General features: G+C 43.5%; 1 protein-coding gene across 3 annotated transcripts in view; it reads right to left on the bottom strand.

Annotated features, from left to right (window-relative positions):
- Positions 1-16,194, bottom strand: part of itpr1a (inositol 1,4,5-trisphosphate receptor, type 1a) — a 516,106-nt gene that overhangs the window by 116,072 nt on the left and 383,840 nt on the right. For all 3 annotated transcript variants that reach the window (XR_013886032.1, XR_013886033.1, XM_080184007.1), the window contains exons 29-33: positions 14,004-14,058; positions 11,435-11,600; positions 4,208-4,390; positions 2,810-2,899; positions 2,449-2,586 (exon numbers count right to left, since the gene is read on the bottom strand). Coding sequence is in view for 1 of the 3 variants with exons in the window: in XM_080184007.1 (XP_080040133.1) it covers positions 2,449-2,586; positions 2,810-2,899; positions 4,208-4,390; positions 11,435-11,600; positions 14,004-14,058 (632 nt within the window). In the remaining 2 variants the exon portion in view is untranslated. The remainder of the gene's footprint in view (positions 1-2,448; positions 2,587-2,809; positions 2,900-4,207; positions 4,391-11,434; positions 11,601-14,003; positions 14,059-16,194) is intronic.

Genomic DNA, 16,194 nt, shown 5'->3' with positions numbered 1-16,194 from the left:
TGGCGTGGAGTGAATCAAATTGGCTGAAGTGTGGCATCTGTAACATCTATGACCTCAGGAGGTCAAGATGGATCGTTCCCTTGGGCTTTCTGGCAGGAAGTGCTTGCAAATCCTTCAATCCTGCCTTTTGCACAGATGTGCTGGGCTCCCCCATTATTGAGGATGGGATATTTGTGGAGCCTCCTCCTCTAATCAGTTGCTTAACATAAGAACATAAGAACATAAGAACATAAGAAATAGGAGCAGGAGTAGGCCATCTGGCCCTTCGAGCCTGCCCCGCCATTCAATAAGATCATGGCTGATCTGTCGTGGCTCAGTTCCACTTTCCCGCCCTCTCCCCATAACCCTTAATCCCCTCTCTTATCAAAAACCCATCAACCCGCTTCTTAAAAATATTTAGCGAGGCAGCCTCCACCACTTCAACGGGCAGAGAATTCCAGAGATTCACCACCCTTTGAGTGAAGAAGTTCCTCCTCAACTCCGTTCTGAACCGCCCCCCCTTTATCTTGAGGCTGTGCCCCCTAGTCCTACTGTCTTTTTTGAGCGGGAAGAGTCTTTCCACCTCTATCCTATCCATCCCATTCATCATCTTATACGTCTCAATGAGATCTCCCCTCATTCTTCTAAACTCTAACGAGTACAAGCCTAGTTTATTCAGCCTCTCCTCATAGCTCAACCCCCTCAACTCCGGTATCAGCCTAGTAAACCTCCTCTGCACTCCCTCCAGGGCCAAAATATCCTTGCGCAGGTGCGGCGCCCAAAACTGCACACAGTACTCCAGCTGCGGCCTCACCAATGCCCTATACAGCTGCAGCAAGACCTCCCTACTTTTATATTCAATCCCCCTCGCTATGAAGGCCACTGCCACTGCCACTGCCACTGGCCACTGCCATTCACAGCCTGATGATCCATTGATTGTAAGGTTACTTAGCTCTGACTATGGCATGCCGCTTCTGCAGTTTGGCCTGTGTATTGTCCTGTGTTGCAGCTTCACCAGGTTGACACCTCATTTTTAGCTATGACTGGCTCTGCTCATGTACTGCTCGTCTACATACTTCTGGATGGTAGAGCGAAGGATATGGTAGGTCATGAGAGTTACAGATTGTCATCAATTGCAGTTCTGTTGCTGCTGATGCAAACAGCACCATATGGCTGAACAGTTTGACTTGTACATGCTGCAGGACTCAGCCAGCTTAGTCAGTAGTGTCACTCTTGGTAATGGTCATTAAAGACCCCAAACAGAGTACACTCTGTGCCCTTCTATCGTCACTGCTGCTTCCCACTGCTGTCCCAAAAAAGGAGCAGCACTCATTCATAAAGGGCTGTAGGTGGTAATCAGCAGGAGGTTTCCTGATTCACGTATGGCCTGATGCCATGAGACCTCATGAGGTTCACAGTCAATGTTGAAGACGCCCAGTGCCACCCACTCCCAACCACATACCACTGCCTGTGTGAGGCATAGGCTATAACTGATGATCTAGGGACTATGACTATGAAAGGTGGGTGTTTTACTAGTCATTGGGGCAACTCTCCCAATTTTGATTTAAACCCCCAGATGTTAGGTGAGGAGGCAAGGATGACAGGGCTGGATGTGCCTTTATTGTGTCTAGCATCAAGATTGACACTGGATGATCCATCTGCTTTTACTCGTACTATATTTCTGCATAGCAGTTTGATACAACTGAGTGATTCTCTGAACCATTTCTGAGGGCAGTTAAGAGTCAATCGCACTGTTTCCCTGCTCTTTTCCCATAGCCCTGCATCTTTTTTTTAAACCTTTGCAATATTTCTCCAACTTTCTTTTGGCAGTTGTGATTGAATCAGCTTCCACCACATCTGCAGACCACAACAACTCGCTGTGTTAAATAATGTTTCCCAATGTCACTTCTGGCACTTTGGCCAATTTGAAAACAAGTCAATAGGAGAGATATAAAATGGACTGCTGACTCACTACCAATCACGCAAAGTCAAGATTTACCCCGGAACATGCATTTATTTTGTAATGAAAAGCCACGCGACAGTCATTTAAAAGCTGATTCCTAGGATATATCACATCCAGTACAGGGACAGTTATTAATTTGGCACAACACTACTCCTGCTGCTCCACAGGGGAACTTTATTACTGTACTCTGCTTAAAAGGAGCCAAAAGGTGGCCATATTGCTTCACAATTAAGCCACTCAATGAAGGATTGCAATCACCAGAGTGTATGTCCACAATGATGCACAGGGTCAGGGATCCAACATGGAGACAACTTATGATGGTCACTTTAAAGATTTTAAGCAATTAAAAGTTTATTGCCCAGAATAGTGGTTAGAAGTGAAATTAAATTTGAAATTAATAAATGGAAGCAAACGATCCTTCTTTAACTTGAATTTATTCTTTCCTCCAAGAACTTTCTCATATCCTGCAGCATGATCCTAGCATGGCACTTTGGACCGGGCAGTACCTTTTCATAAGGAATCTGCAGAAGGTCGAGGACCACTGTGTGGGCCCCCATATTCCTCAGTAACCTCTGCTGCTGCTTGCGGCTTTTCCTCACGGACGAGCTTTCTTGCACACACAGCTTGCTGAGCCGGATCAAGACCTGCAAAAGGCAAAATGCAGGTGACGCTCTTCGAACAAATAACTGTGCAACCCAGACAATGTAACTCTATATTCTGCACCCTCTCTTTTCCTTCTCCCCTATGCGCTCTGTGCTTTGCACGTATAGTGTGCAAGAAACAGTACTTTTCACTCTATCCCAACAGATGTGATAATAATAAATCAAATAAAATCACTGTGCATGCACTAGAAGGCAGTGGCCTCACCTCCTTTATGACACGATAGTTCTTGCTGCTGGTGCTTTCAATTGTGGGCACCACATCAGAACTGGCAATCTGACCTTTCGCAAAATCACCCTGTGTGGGAAAACACGTAGATATTTATTTATTTGCACAATACAATATTTCTTCCCTTAAATAATAGCATCACAGTTCTTAAAAACCATGATATCATAGAATCCTACAGAGCAGGAGGCGGCCAGTTGGCCCATCGAGTCCGCACCAACTACAATCCCACCAAGGCCCTATCTCCATAACCCCATGCATTTACCTTAGCTAGACCCCCCCACCCCCCCCAATTCTAAGGGGCAATTTAGTGTGGTAAATCCACCAAACCCCCACATTTTTGTGAGGGGAAACTGAAGCACCTGAAGGAAACTCACGCAGACACGAGGAGAATGTGCAAACTCCACACATACAGTGACCTAAGCCAGGGATTGAACCTGGGTCAGTGAGGCAGCAGTGCTAACCACTGTGTCACCATGCCGCCCATATATTTATATGAAATATGTTAACAAGAGGTTTTAAACACAAACAAACGTCAACCGACCTTATTCAGCCTCTAACGGAATTATACTGCCTTATCCCACCAGTTCAAACACATCACTGTTCAGTATATGAATTGAGGTCTGACAGTCATTTTCATCATCTTAGCAATTGAAGTTTAACACCCAGGATGATGGTTTAAACTAAGGTTAAATCTGAAGTGAGTGGTTAGAACTGAGTGATCTTCTTGAACTCCAATTTATTTTTTCCTCCAAGTACTTCCTTGTACTCTTAACATCTCAATGTTATTAATGGTATAGAAAGGATGGTCCTATTAGGAGACTTGAACAGTTCAAGATGTAGCAGCGCCCTCTGAGTTCACTATCCTCTCCTAACCTCACCCTGTGTATAAATTCTCCACTGCACATGTACGAGTCTCATTTTCCAGCTTCTCCAATGGACTGAGGGAAAAAAAAAAGTCCCTAAATACAATGAATCCATTAGTGCTTCAATTTATAACCACTGAATCCGTACAGTGCAGAGAGGGGCACCATTTGGCCCAATAAGTCTGCAGCAACTCTCTGAAAAAGCAGCCCACCCAGGCCTTCCCCTCCACACTACCCCTGTAGCTCTATGCATTTGCCATGGCCAATCCACCTAACCTACACATCTTTGGCCCATGGAAGGAAACTAGAGCACAGAGGAAACCCATGCACAGGGGAGAACATACAAACTCCACAGTCACCCAAGTCCGGAATTGAACCCAGGTCCCTGGCGCTATGAGGCAGCAGTGCTATCCACTGTGCCATCCTTTAAATTGTGGTCTGCCAATTGTGTGCCTGGGGTTTGACAAATTATGCAGGTTTTGTTGCATCACCTATCTAGGGGAAGACATCATACCTCTTTCTTCTTCTTCAACTCACTGCTGCCAGTTGAATTCTCCCCACCTTCCATTGACTCATCATGGGCATGTCCCTTGTAAACCCACAGCTCCGACTTCTCCACCAGCAACCTCAGCTGGTCTAGGTCAGCTTTGATTTGTTTGTAGTTTTCCACGTCCTGGCTTGTAACAAGCAGCTGGACCTGAGGAACATTACAAGCGATCCAGCAATTAAATTCAAAAAGCTCTCATGAAACAGGCATTAGTTTTGCAGTGCCTTGTTCATTTACAGACCCTGTAGTCCAAATATTTCATTAAGTAATTATACTGCAGCTCTTTCACTCAAGATTGTGAAATCTGGAAAGAGGTTGAAAGTGAGTGGTTCCGATAGCCCTCCAAGGCCAACATGAGGAAGTCCTTCCTGTAAAAGAATATTTTACAGCATCTGACAGAAATGGTAAGGGGAAAGAGAAGGATAGAGCTATTTGGGATTCTACTGTGGGTTGCCTGACAAAGTTTATTTTCTTCAAGCACCCAGCCATTTTCTGGTTTGAATCATTTCGACCAAATGGCACAACTTCTGGTGGTGGCAGGAACTGACACAACCTGCATCATTGCTTGGGGAGTGGAAAAAAATAAACTAAATGTAAAAATACCAGTGAGTCACAAGTTATACATGCTGGGAAAAAGATCACAGGTCGAAATTTTACTGTGCCACCCACCACGGGAATCTGAATGGGTAAGGGGAGCAGCGTGGGAGGGTCCGCTGACCTCAGGCCGCATTTTACAGCGTCGTTCATCCCAAAAACGTAAAATGATTTCACATTTTTGTGATGAGTGAGGCTGTAAAGTCCAGCTCACGGTTTCCTTAATGACAGGATGAAGGGGGCTGTCACGATTTCTGTCTTAGTTCATCTTGGGGGTAAAAGTCACTGTGCCCACCAAAGTAACATTTCATTTTTGTGACAAGAATGAATTAATGGATAATTTATTTGAATACACTTAAATTAGTTGGTAGGATCGAGACTGGGTGACATTTCAGTCACAGAGAGGTTTGGCCAAATCAGATTAAAAATATTACTATTATGGTAGAAGTGATTCTCTGGGGGTTAAATTCACACAGTAGTAAAGCTTAAAAATGCAAATTAGGATTTAGACAAATAGTGTGACAAGGGTAGTGGAAGCAGAGATGACAAATATTTGAAGAAAATAAACTTGCAGAGTTACAGGGAGAGAGTGAAGGAATCAGGCTGACCAGATTGCTTTACCGAGAGTCAGCATGAATTGGAGGGCAAATTAGCCTTCTAAAACCTGATCGCTACTCTATGAAGAGGAAAGTTAACCTGACAATTACAATGCAGGTTTACTTCTATTGAATTGATGATGTTTCAATTCCAAGAAGCCCAAACACAAGTTGTCAACTGAGAATAGGTTCTTGTAATAAGGATAGTCAGATAGGTTAACCAGCCGATGAGAAAATCCCTGAAAGGAGGAAAGAGCTAGAAATCCCAAGGTCACCATTAACCTCCCATTGTTTTTACGAACTTGCCAGACATATACCTTAACTTCCCAATAAAATCATCACAGGAAGTTAGGTCTTGTGATTAAGAGCACAGATACCTTTTAAAATCATGGAATCCCAACAGTACTGAAGGAGGCCATTTGGCCTATCAAGTCTGCAATGACACTCTGATAGAGCATCCCATCCAGGCTCTATCCTATAAGTCTACACATTTGTGTGATTAATACCCCCTTATCCACACATCCTCGGACACTAAGCATGGCCAACCTAATTAGTACATCTTTGGATAGCAGGAGGAAACTAGAGCACCCAGAAGAAACCCCACGGAGACACAGGGAGAATGTGCAATCTGCACACAGACAGTGACCCAAGCCAGGAATCGAACCCAGATCCCCGGTGTTGAGGCAGCATCGCTATGATAATTGTTACTACGATGCTAATCAATCAATCTCTGCAACCAGAAATTTACAGCATTTACAATTTAGAGCATTTAATCCCATTCCTGCAGTTAGCAAATTGTTAAGAGATTTTAAAAACATAAACCAATCTTTCTAACTCTACTTTTCTTTCTGAATCTGATTGGACTTGAATTCATGATCTTCCTCATTCTTTGGTTTCTTTCTCAAACCTTAAATCTCATTGGTTGGGGAGATGAAATGCTGCTGCCGCTATTTACTAAGCTCTGGGTCTTCACTACACCATTATCAATTCACACTTCCAGCAAGTCATGAAGCAAAATTAATAAATAAATTGCAGTAAAATGTTGAAAGAACATGCCATGCTGCAAGTCATCCCGCCCCAGCAAAGTTGGTTCAAATTACATGGGGGTCCTCCCAGGGGCCGAACTGGAAATCAGGCAGCGAGTACACAATGTCTAAATGCAAGACATTCAGATCACTTACTGGTTTAAGCAACATTGCTTTCCACAAGGGAATATTCAGAGCAAGCTTGAAGCTCTGTTACAAGTACAGCTTCAAAGTGACTTCCCTGGTGACATCTGCCACTTTGCAGCCAGAGCAATTTGATATTCTTGAAAAAATGAAACGGATTTCAGTAATTTAAAAGACAAGAGTCTGTTTGTCAAAATTGACAAATTCTTTATTTTCAGTGTTATCAGCATCAAGCACTCCCAAAGTCAGCTACACCACACACATATTCATCAGCTGTCATTGTGATTGAAGAATTTCTTCACGCTGCCCGTCTATCATTAGCCATTGTCCTTAAGGGGGTGTAGGCCTTTTTCTCTCTGAGGGAAACAGCTATTTGTACTTTGACGGGTATAACTCTGCATCAAGCTTGGCTGACCAAGAATCTCTCTTGCTCTTTCAGTCTGCCATGAGTGAGTTGGAAAGATTAGCAGGATGATTATTAACTTGCTTTGGCCACGTCACAAACATTCCATAGCCAACGAGTCCGGCAGCGGGACTTGAACCCAGAGTTTCGAGCTCAGAAGCAAGGGCGTTCCCCACTGAGCCACAAGAGCACCACTTATACTGCAACTGCACTTATAAAGAGCAACATTACAGTTTCACTGTATGTGGTAGGGCTGGGTTTTATATTCTGTGTCATAAAAGTTTCTCAGTGTATTGTGAATCTTCCAGTTTCCAGCCAGCACATTCTGTGGCTTCAGAGGGAATCTAAATCAGGGACTTGACGCACTGTGATCTTGCATCCACAGTAACTAGGTTCCAATTGCCTGAGCTCATTTCACCCTAAAACCACGCACAGAACGAGATGACTTTCACTCGCAGTCTGAACGATATCCAAGCACAGCTCCCACATTGGCAGACAGTCTCTTACAAGTTCATCTCCTTACTCTGCCGTCAGACAAAAATGACAGGTAGAAAAATTTCACCCCCCCCACCTCCCCCAACCGCTCCTCCCCACTCATGATAGTTGGGAGTTCCATGACCAGAACATTTTTACCGCCCTCAATCTTTCCACCCTGCCCAGCTATGTAATTCCCATGCACAAAACATCCCAAAAACAGTGAACAATGACAATACCATCAAAAACTCACCCCCTCAGTTAATCAAAGCCAGCCCTAAAGCTGACAAGGGCTATTTATCTCGCTATCTTTCTTTGCAATTACTTTCTGCCCATGAATAATCGATATTGCCCAAATTCACTCTCCAGTGTCCTTCCAAGCTTTCATCAGCCTGTCCTCTGATTGCAGTCTGCGCCAACATATTCTTATCAATTTGCTTCACCAGTGTTTAGTGTCCCAGCAAGTCTTGCAAGGTGTTGTAGCCTCACTGTTCTCCTGGACGACAGCAGGGTGTGCATGCATCCTACCCCCTGCACGTTCCCCAAAACTTCAGCAGGTTCATCTCCTGCCAGTCTCAGACTAGAGTAGCAGGATGCTTAGAGTGGGGTGAGGCCTCGACATCAGTCGAGACGCCCACTAACCTAGCATTCTATGACGTGGTGAGCAAGGGCCACCATTCAATGAGGCTGACTATTAAGAAAGTCTCTGATGGATCAGATCAGCTGATGACTATGAAGATGGAGGAAAGGTCTCAGAAGCAAATGGTCTTTAATTATACAGGCTCACCTGATCATTATAATCAGTCAATGTTCTGTCAAGAACTGTAAGGTCTGTGATAGGCCTCCCACCCTAAGTGGCACCATGCACAAGCCCATCTATGCATGGCTCTATTCAAAACCAAATTGACAATCTCAGAAAACCTTGGGAAGACACTCAAAAAATTTCAATTGATTGCTAAAGCTGAAAATGCTCAACTAATTTAAAGAAGTACCTGGATTGGCATCTGAAATGCTGTAATCTGTAAACTACAGGCCAGGTGTTGGAAAGTGGAATTTCATCCCTTTTTGCTGGCCATCACAGATCGATGGGCTGAATGCCCCCTATCTGCACCATGGTAATCAAAAAGTTGATCTGTTTGCAAAACTTTATTCACACAAAAGTGGATTAGAAACACAAGGTAATTATCTCTAAAGTTCCTGCAGCAAATCAGACAATCCAACACAAATACTAGACAAACTTATTTTCTCTTCATTTTTAAATACTCATCATTTACAAAGGTTACCAATCTCCCCTGCGTCACTCAATAAAGGCCAAGAAGTCAACAGGCCAGGGTTTGCCTGCATTTGTTTAAACATGAAGCATAGTTTAAAACAACCAAGAATAATGGGTAGTCTCTCCATTTGCACATGTAACTTGGCTAATGCAAAGAGCAATGTTCATAGCAAGTCTGGTAAATAAACAAATTGCTCATGGAGAGAAACGTGGAACTTTTACAACAATCTACTTCAGCATTTATTGTTCTAAGTAAGTGGATGACTGGAAGGCCTTGGACATGGAAAAATAAGGTCCATTGATAATGGATCTTTCAAAGGTAATGCTTGTTTGTTAATCGAAGACACTGGACCGTGAACACATGGAATTAGAAATGTTTCACTATAATGAATTGGTAAAATGAAGTTGTGACGCTCATCATGATATTTAGTTGATTTAGTTATGTTCATCATTTCCATCTGTTAGTAATATTGACTATTCTGAATCCCAAATTGCAAATCATAGTGAACGCATCATACAGCTTACATACAAACTGATCCTCCACAGGAAGGGGAGATCAAATTTATCATAATTTCTCAAATTTATCATGATCTAAAGTCCTCAGTGTGTGCAAACATAAGAAATAGGAGCAGGAGTAGGCCATCTAGCCCTTCGAGCTAGATGGCCTACCATTCAATAAGATCATGGCTGTTCTGAAGTGGATCAGTTCCACTTTCCCGCTCTCTCCCCATAACCCTTAATTCCCCTGTCTATCAGAAACCTATCTACCCGTGACTTAAATATATTCAGCAAGGTAGCCTCCACCACTTCAACGGGCAGAGAATTCCAGAGATTCACCACCCTTTGAGTGAAGAAGTTCCTCCTCAACTCCGATCTAAACTGCGCTCCCTTTATCTTGAGGTTATGCCCTCTAGTTCTGCTATCCTTTCTCAGCGGGAAGAATCTCTCTACCTCTACCCTATCTATCCCCTTCATTATCTTACAGGTGTCTATAAGATCCCCCCCTCATCCTTCTAAACTCCAACGAGTACAGACCCAGTCTATTCAGTCTCTCTTCATAGGCTAACCCCCTCATCTCCAGTATCAGCCTAGTGAACCTTCTCTGCACTCCCTCCAAGGCCAATATATCCTTCTGCAAGTGCGGCGACCAAAACTGCAAACAGTACTCCAACTGCGGCCTCACCAGTACCCTGTACAGTTGCAGCAAGACCTCCTTGCTTTTATATTCTATCCCCCTCGCTATAAAGGCCAACATTCCATTCGCCTTCTTGATCACCTGTTGCACCTGCAGACTGGGTTTTTGTGACTCGTGCACAAGGACCCCCAGGTCCCTCTGCATCAGAGCATGCTGCAGCTTTTCGCCTTTTAAATAATAATCCTTCCTACTATTATTTCTGCCAAAGTGGATAACCTCACATTTGCGAACAAGGTAGGCTTATTTTTAAAAAATGCTAATATTGTATTTTAGAATTTCCACAGGTACCCGACATCAAAGCATTCACGTCACAGAAAAAGGCTGAGTTATCTGGGAATGCGAACATAAACATTTTTGAGCAACATAGTCCACTGATCACTATTTTATACAATGACTATAGGATATTAACAAAATTCATGGCAGCTGGTCAAACCAAACTAAGCTTTTCTTTATCAAGAGAGTTTATTGACCTGTGCAGTATCTCAGTTCTCCTTCCATCCAACCCAGTGTCCTACCTGTTCTCCATTTATAAACAATTATAAAACAAAAATCAATAAATTAAACAAAAATGAAAGGAGGTGATGGCCTCTGGTGAGACATTGTAACTAAAATCAAAGCATCAAAGAAAATTTAACATGGAGGTGGGGGGGAAACAGAGATAAGGATGAAGCATCCCAGCCCTCAGTGACCACTGGTCATGGAAGAACTGAAGTGCTATGGGCAAACAACACGTATTCCCTTTCCAATGCCACAAGGCACAGACATAGTCACCTCTTCCCTTGTGCCCCTCAATTTTGAGTGACTGAGGATCAGGACCATGGGGCTGAGGTGTAACCAAAGGTCAAGGAGCAGCCCCTTCAACTAACTAGAAAAGGACTGCAACCTCGGACAAGCTACGTACATGTGGAATTCAGACTCCGCTTGGCCCCAGTGAACACGTGTAGTCCAGCAGCCTGTGAACCACCCTAATCTAAAATTGCATGGGACTGTTGCAGGCAACACACTCAACGCCAACTCCCTGATGGAAAAAAGGGAGAATTCCCATGTCGAGACTCTTCCACTGAGGATCTCCCCCTCTACCAGATGGTAGAAGAGAATGCCACGATGTGTCCTGATGGTGGAGGACAGCAAGGAAATGGAAGGTGTGCAACAGCAGGCCATTCAGGAAACTTTTTCGGGCTGAATGGAGAAGCAGGGAAGGAATTCCCACAAGCCGGCTTGTATTGTGGGATTGCGGCTCCAAAAGGGGCCCCTATTTATACGTACTCAGAGATTAATATCCATCACCTGTTTCTCTCAACTGTAACAATGTAGTTAAACACATCAACAAACCAAACAATGCAACAGTGATCTTAGCACAACATAGAAAGCACAGCATTTCCTTCAAATTGTCGACTTCTATGTTCTAAGCGGGGGGGGGGGGGTAGCAGAAGTGACCCGCAAAATGGAAAGCGTTTACATCAGCAATTGTAAAAGTTATCTTTAGATACCTGTTTAAATGCTTGAAGAACCTCTTGCCTCTGACTAAAATGTCTAAACAGGAGATGGAGTGCCCCAGATACCAAAGGCGGATAATCGTGCATTGTGAGGTGAAGCAAAACTCGGAGAAATGTTCGGCCTCCATGATCATCCAGATCTAACGGAGTGTTTTCATCACTACATTTCAAGAAAAGTCGAAGACATAAGTGACAGTGATTTCCAGTGAAAGAACTTGAATTACTGTAGTGCCTTTCCCAACCTCAATATCCCACACCAGCACTTTGGAAACAAAGTCACTATTGTAAGATAGAAAGACAGCACAACAAATTTCTACAAACAGCAACGTGATCATTTGTGGATAACTCTGTTTCAGTGAAACAAGTCAAGGAATAACTATTAGCCATAGATTTGTTTCTTTTTTACACAGCGTTGCAGAACCCAACAGCCAAAGTGTGTCTTGTTTTAAAGATCTCCAACATCACTCCCCCTAGCACTGGAGTGCCAGCCTAGAATTGTGTGCTAAAATCCCTGGAGTGGAATAGAATGCACAACACAGGGTGTACTCATACTTTTTTTGTATTCATTCGTCAGACATGGGCATCACTGGCTGGCCAGCATTTATTATCCATCCCAAGTTGCCTAAGGGCAGTTAAGAGTTAACAACATTGCTCTGGTTCTGGAGTCGCCAGTAGGCCAGACCAGGTAAGGACAGCAGATTTCCTTCTCTAAAGGACATTCATGAACCAGATGGATTTCTCCAACAATAGACAATGATTTTATCGCCATCAGTAGAGTCTTAAATCCAAATTTTTCTTTTATTGAATTCAAATCCCACCATTTGCCATGGCAGGAGTTGAACCCATGTCTTCAGAATATTCACTGACCTTCTGGATTAATAGTCTAGCAATAATATGAGTGATCTAGTGATCCCACCTCAATGAATTTCAGACTCGACATGATATTGAACTCTTTTTTCATCGCCTTCGTCTCTGCGCACTTCTTTGGGCAAGATTCCTCCCCCTGTTCCTTCAACATTCTATTTCCAATTGGACATCCCTGCTGGAATAATTACCTGCCCTCAGTTTTTCATTGGGAAGTGCTGACGGGACATTAGCCATCTTAATTTTTCTGCCTCCCTCACCCATTCCAACCTCTCTCCTTCCGAACTTTCCGCTCTTCATTCCCTCAGGTTCAACCCTGACATTCACACCAAACCTACTGACAAAGGTGGTACTTGTGCCGTCTGGTGCACTGACCTCTACCTTACAAAGGCTGAGCGCCAATTCTCAGATACTTTCTCCTACCTCCCCCTGGACACTGAGCATCAAGCCATTATCTCCAACACCATCACTGACATCATTTCCTTTGGATGCCTTCCCCCCACAGCTTCCAAAATCAGTCTCCCAACCTGGGCAGCCTGCTTCCACCTGCTTCCCAAAGTCCACAAAAAGGATGTCCTGGTAGGCTCATTGCATCAGCACACTCACGTCCCACTGAACTTATTTTCTCTTACCTTGACTCCATCTCACTCCTCTGGTCCATTCCCTCCTCACCTACATCTGGGATTTCTCTGATGCCTTGAGTCATTTTGACACTTCCAGTTCACAGGCCCTAACCACATCCTATTTACCACTGATGTGCAATCTCACTACACCTCCATCCCACACCAGGGTGGCCTGAGAGACCTTCGCTTCTTTCTTGAAAACAGGCCTGAATAATTCCCATCCATCACCATTCTCCTCTGCCTCTCTCAACAATTTCTCCTTTAATTATCTCACTTTCTCCAAATCAAAGGAGTAACAATGCGTACCCACATGGTCCTAGCTATGCTTGTCTTTTTATGGGGTATGGGGAAGATTTCTTGTTCCAAGCCTACCTGGGTCCCCTCCCACACTCCTTTAGCGGTACATCGATGACTATTGTGGTGGCACCGTGCTTTGACAAAGGGTCATCTGGACTCAAAACATCATCTCTTTTCTCTCCTTACAGATGCTACCAGACCTGCTGAAATTTTCCAGCATTTTCTCTTTTCGTTAGCCATAATACCCTTAAGACCATCGCCTCCCACTGCTCTTCCACCCAATGTTCACAGATATTATTTCAAGCAATGGTAGCAGCGATGACTCCTGCACATCTGGCAATAGCACTCAAGGCTGCAGAATCTTATTAACAGGACATATGGCTGCTCTCTATGTCTTAGTCCACTGTTGTCTCTCAATAAATTATCCCTAATCTGTGTCTGCTGACTCGAGTGCCTCTGTTAATAATGGGTTAGACTGTGGGCTGGCAACATTCCTTCAAGCTGGATTCCCCAGATGTTGAGGCACTCTTCTGCACAGGAATCTTCACAAACATCTCTAGAAGGAGATGCTGGAATCCCAACTCAGCATAGCTCGAATTACGAATGGAAGGCGGCAGAGTTCAAGTCCATCTTTACCGCTCATTCTTCTGACTGCTCTGAACTTTGCTGCCAATGATTTAACTCTTTTTTTGGAATGAGCGATGGAAGATAACACTAAACACTACATTTATATTTCTATCAGATGCACTTCTAACAAAACATCAGGTGTTAATACTTGCCTTCCACCAAAGATTCCTTCCGCCTGTTCTTCAATGTGCTCGAAATCTAATGTTCCTGTAAAACAGAATAAATCCAAGTTGTTCAGAAGTTACTGTAACTGCTGAATATATAGAATTTTATACCATAAACATCAACCCACGTACTGTGATTACATCTGAAACTCAATTATTTATTTGCTACCTAGTCCCCAGTAGGTTTCTGCCCATCCCTGGGCTCAACGTTTTGAGCATTTTAGAATATTTACAATATTTTAAATAATATCCCCAGTCGGAAAGACAAAACCAGCATCTCATAAGAAGGTAGACGTGAGCCACTTTCTGGAACCACTGCAAACCTGTGCGGTGAAGCTATTTCCACAACTTTATTAGCTAGGGAGTTGCAGTTTTCAACATATTGTTCTTTGTAGAGGTTTGATAGAGGAATGGCTTGCTAATCATCTTCAGAAGGCTGTTAAGAGTCAATCACATTGGTGTGAGATGGAAGTAGCATATTGGCCAGTAAAGTAGGCTTGGTAGGTTTCCTTTCCTGAAGGACATTAGTGAACTGGTTGGGATTTTTCTTGAGAAGCCAACAGCTTCATCATCATTAATACTGGTTCTATATTTGTCAATTCCAGAACCAGCCATGCCCTAGCCCAGCTGTTCCAGTACAGCTACAACACTGGCATCTACGTGACAGTGTGGAGAATTACTTACACAAGTATATCCACAAAAAGTAGGACAAATCAAATCTGGCCAACTACCCACATCATTAGACGACTTTGGATCAAAGTGGTGGAAGTGTCATGACAGTACTATCAAGCAGCACTTAGTCATCAATAATGTGCTTGCCGATGCTCAGTTTTGGTTCCTCCAGGGCCATCCACTTCTAGCCACCATTACAGTCTCGCTCCAAAAATACTGAACTCAAGACAGTGAGGGAGGTGATAGTGACTATCGTTGATATCAAGGCAGCATTTGGCCGTGTGCGGAATCCAGGATCCTAGTAAAGTGGTGGGAATCAGGCGGAAAGCTCGCCACTGGTTGGAGTCATATCTGGCACAAAGGAAGACGGTTGTTGTTGGGACATTGCCGCAGGAGTTTCTCAAGAGTAATCTCCTAGGCCTAACAATCTTCAGCTATTCATCAATAAACTACCTTTCCCATCACAAGATCAGAAGCATGTCCGCTAATGATTGCGCAATGCTCAGTGCCATTTGCGACTCTTCAGATACAGAAGCAGATCATGTTCAAATATAGCAAGACCCAAGCAATATTCAGGCTTGGCCTAACAAGTGGCAAATAACATTCATGGCACAGAAGATCCCGACAGTGACCATCACTGACAGGACAGAATTTAACGTTCTTTCCCTGACATTCATTGCACAGCATCAACATGTTGCAGGTTACCACTGACCAAAAATTAAATTGGACTAGGCATATAAATATCACAGCTACAAGAACAGGTCAAAGGCTAGGAATCCAATGGTGAGTAACTCGCATCTTGACTCCCCAAAGCCTGTTCACCACGTACAAGGCACAAACCAGAAATGTAATGAAATACTCTTGATTTGACTGGATGAGTGCAGCTCCAACAACAGTCACGAAGATCGATAAGCAGCTCTGCTTCATCAGCACGCCATCCACAACCTTAAACATTCGCTCTCTCCACAACAGCAGCAGTGTTCACCACCTAAAAGATGCAATGCAGCAACCAAACAATATGCCAACAGCAGTTTGCAAACCCACAATATCCACCAACTAGAAAGACAAGGGTGGCACGTACACGGGAACACCACCACCTGCAAGTAACACAACATTAAAAATATTCCCCATTTCCTAATGCTTGTTCAGTCAAAATCCTGAAACACCTTCTGAAAAACATTGTGGATGTATTCACCACACAGGAACTGCAGTGGTTCTAGAAAACAGCTCACCATCACCTTTTCAAGGTTAAATAAAGATAGACTATAAATGCTGACTTTACCAATGACATACATCTCACAAATAAATAAAAATGTGACTTATTTTATAAGTTTTGAAGCCTATACATTTGAGCGACTAACTATGACGCCCATTAATTTAATTACCTTTGCACATAAAACCGCGTGATGCTGATTAATCTAGTACAATGCCAGCATACTTGGGTGCTCTGCAATGAGTGGCTTATCAAAGGCTCTCCAGCATCACCAATGTGATAGCATACTCACAA

The sequence above is a fragment of the Carcharhinus amblyrhynchos genome, chromosome 3 (genome assembly GCF_965287045.1).
Source record: "Carcharhinus amblyrhynchos chromosome 3, sCarAmb.v2.hapA, whole genome shotgun sequence".
Classification (NCBI taxonomy): Eukaryota; Metazoa; Chordata; class Chondrichthyes; order Carcharhiniformes; family Carcharhinidae; genus Carcharhinus; species Carcharhinus amblyrhynchos.
The sequence above is the reverse complement of the archived record's forward strand: the minus strand, read 5'-3'. Positions and strand labels throughout refer to the sequence as shown.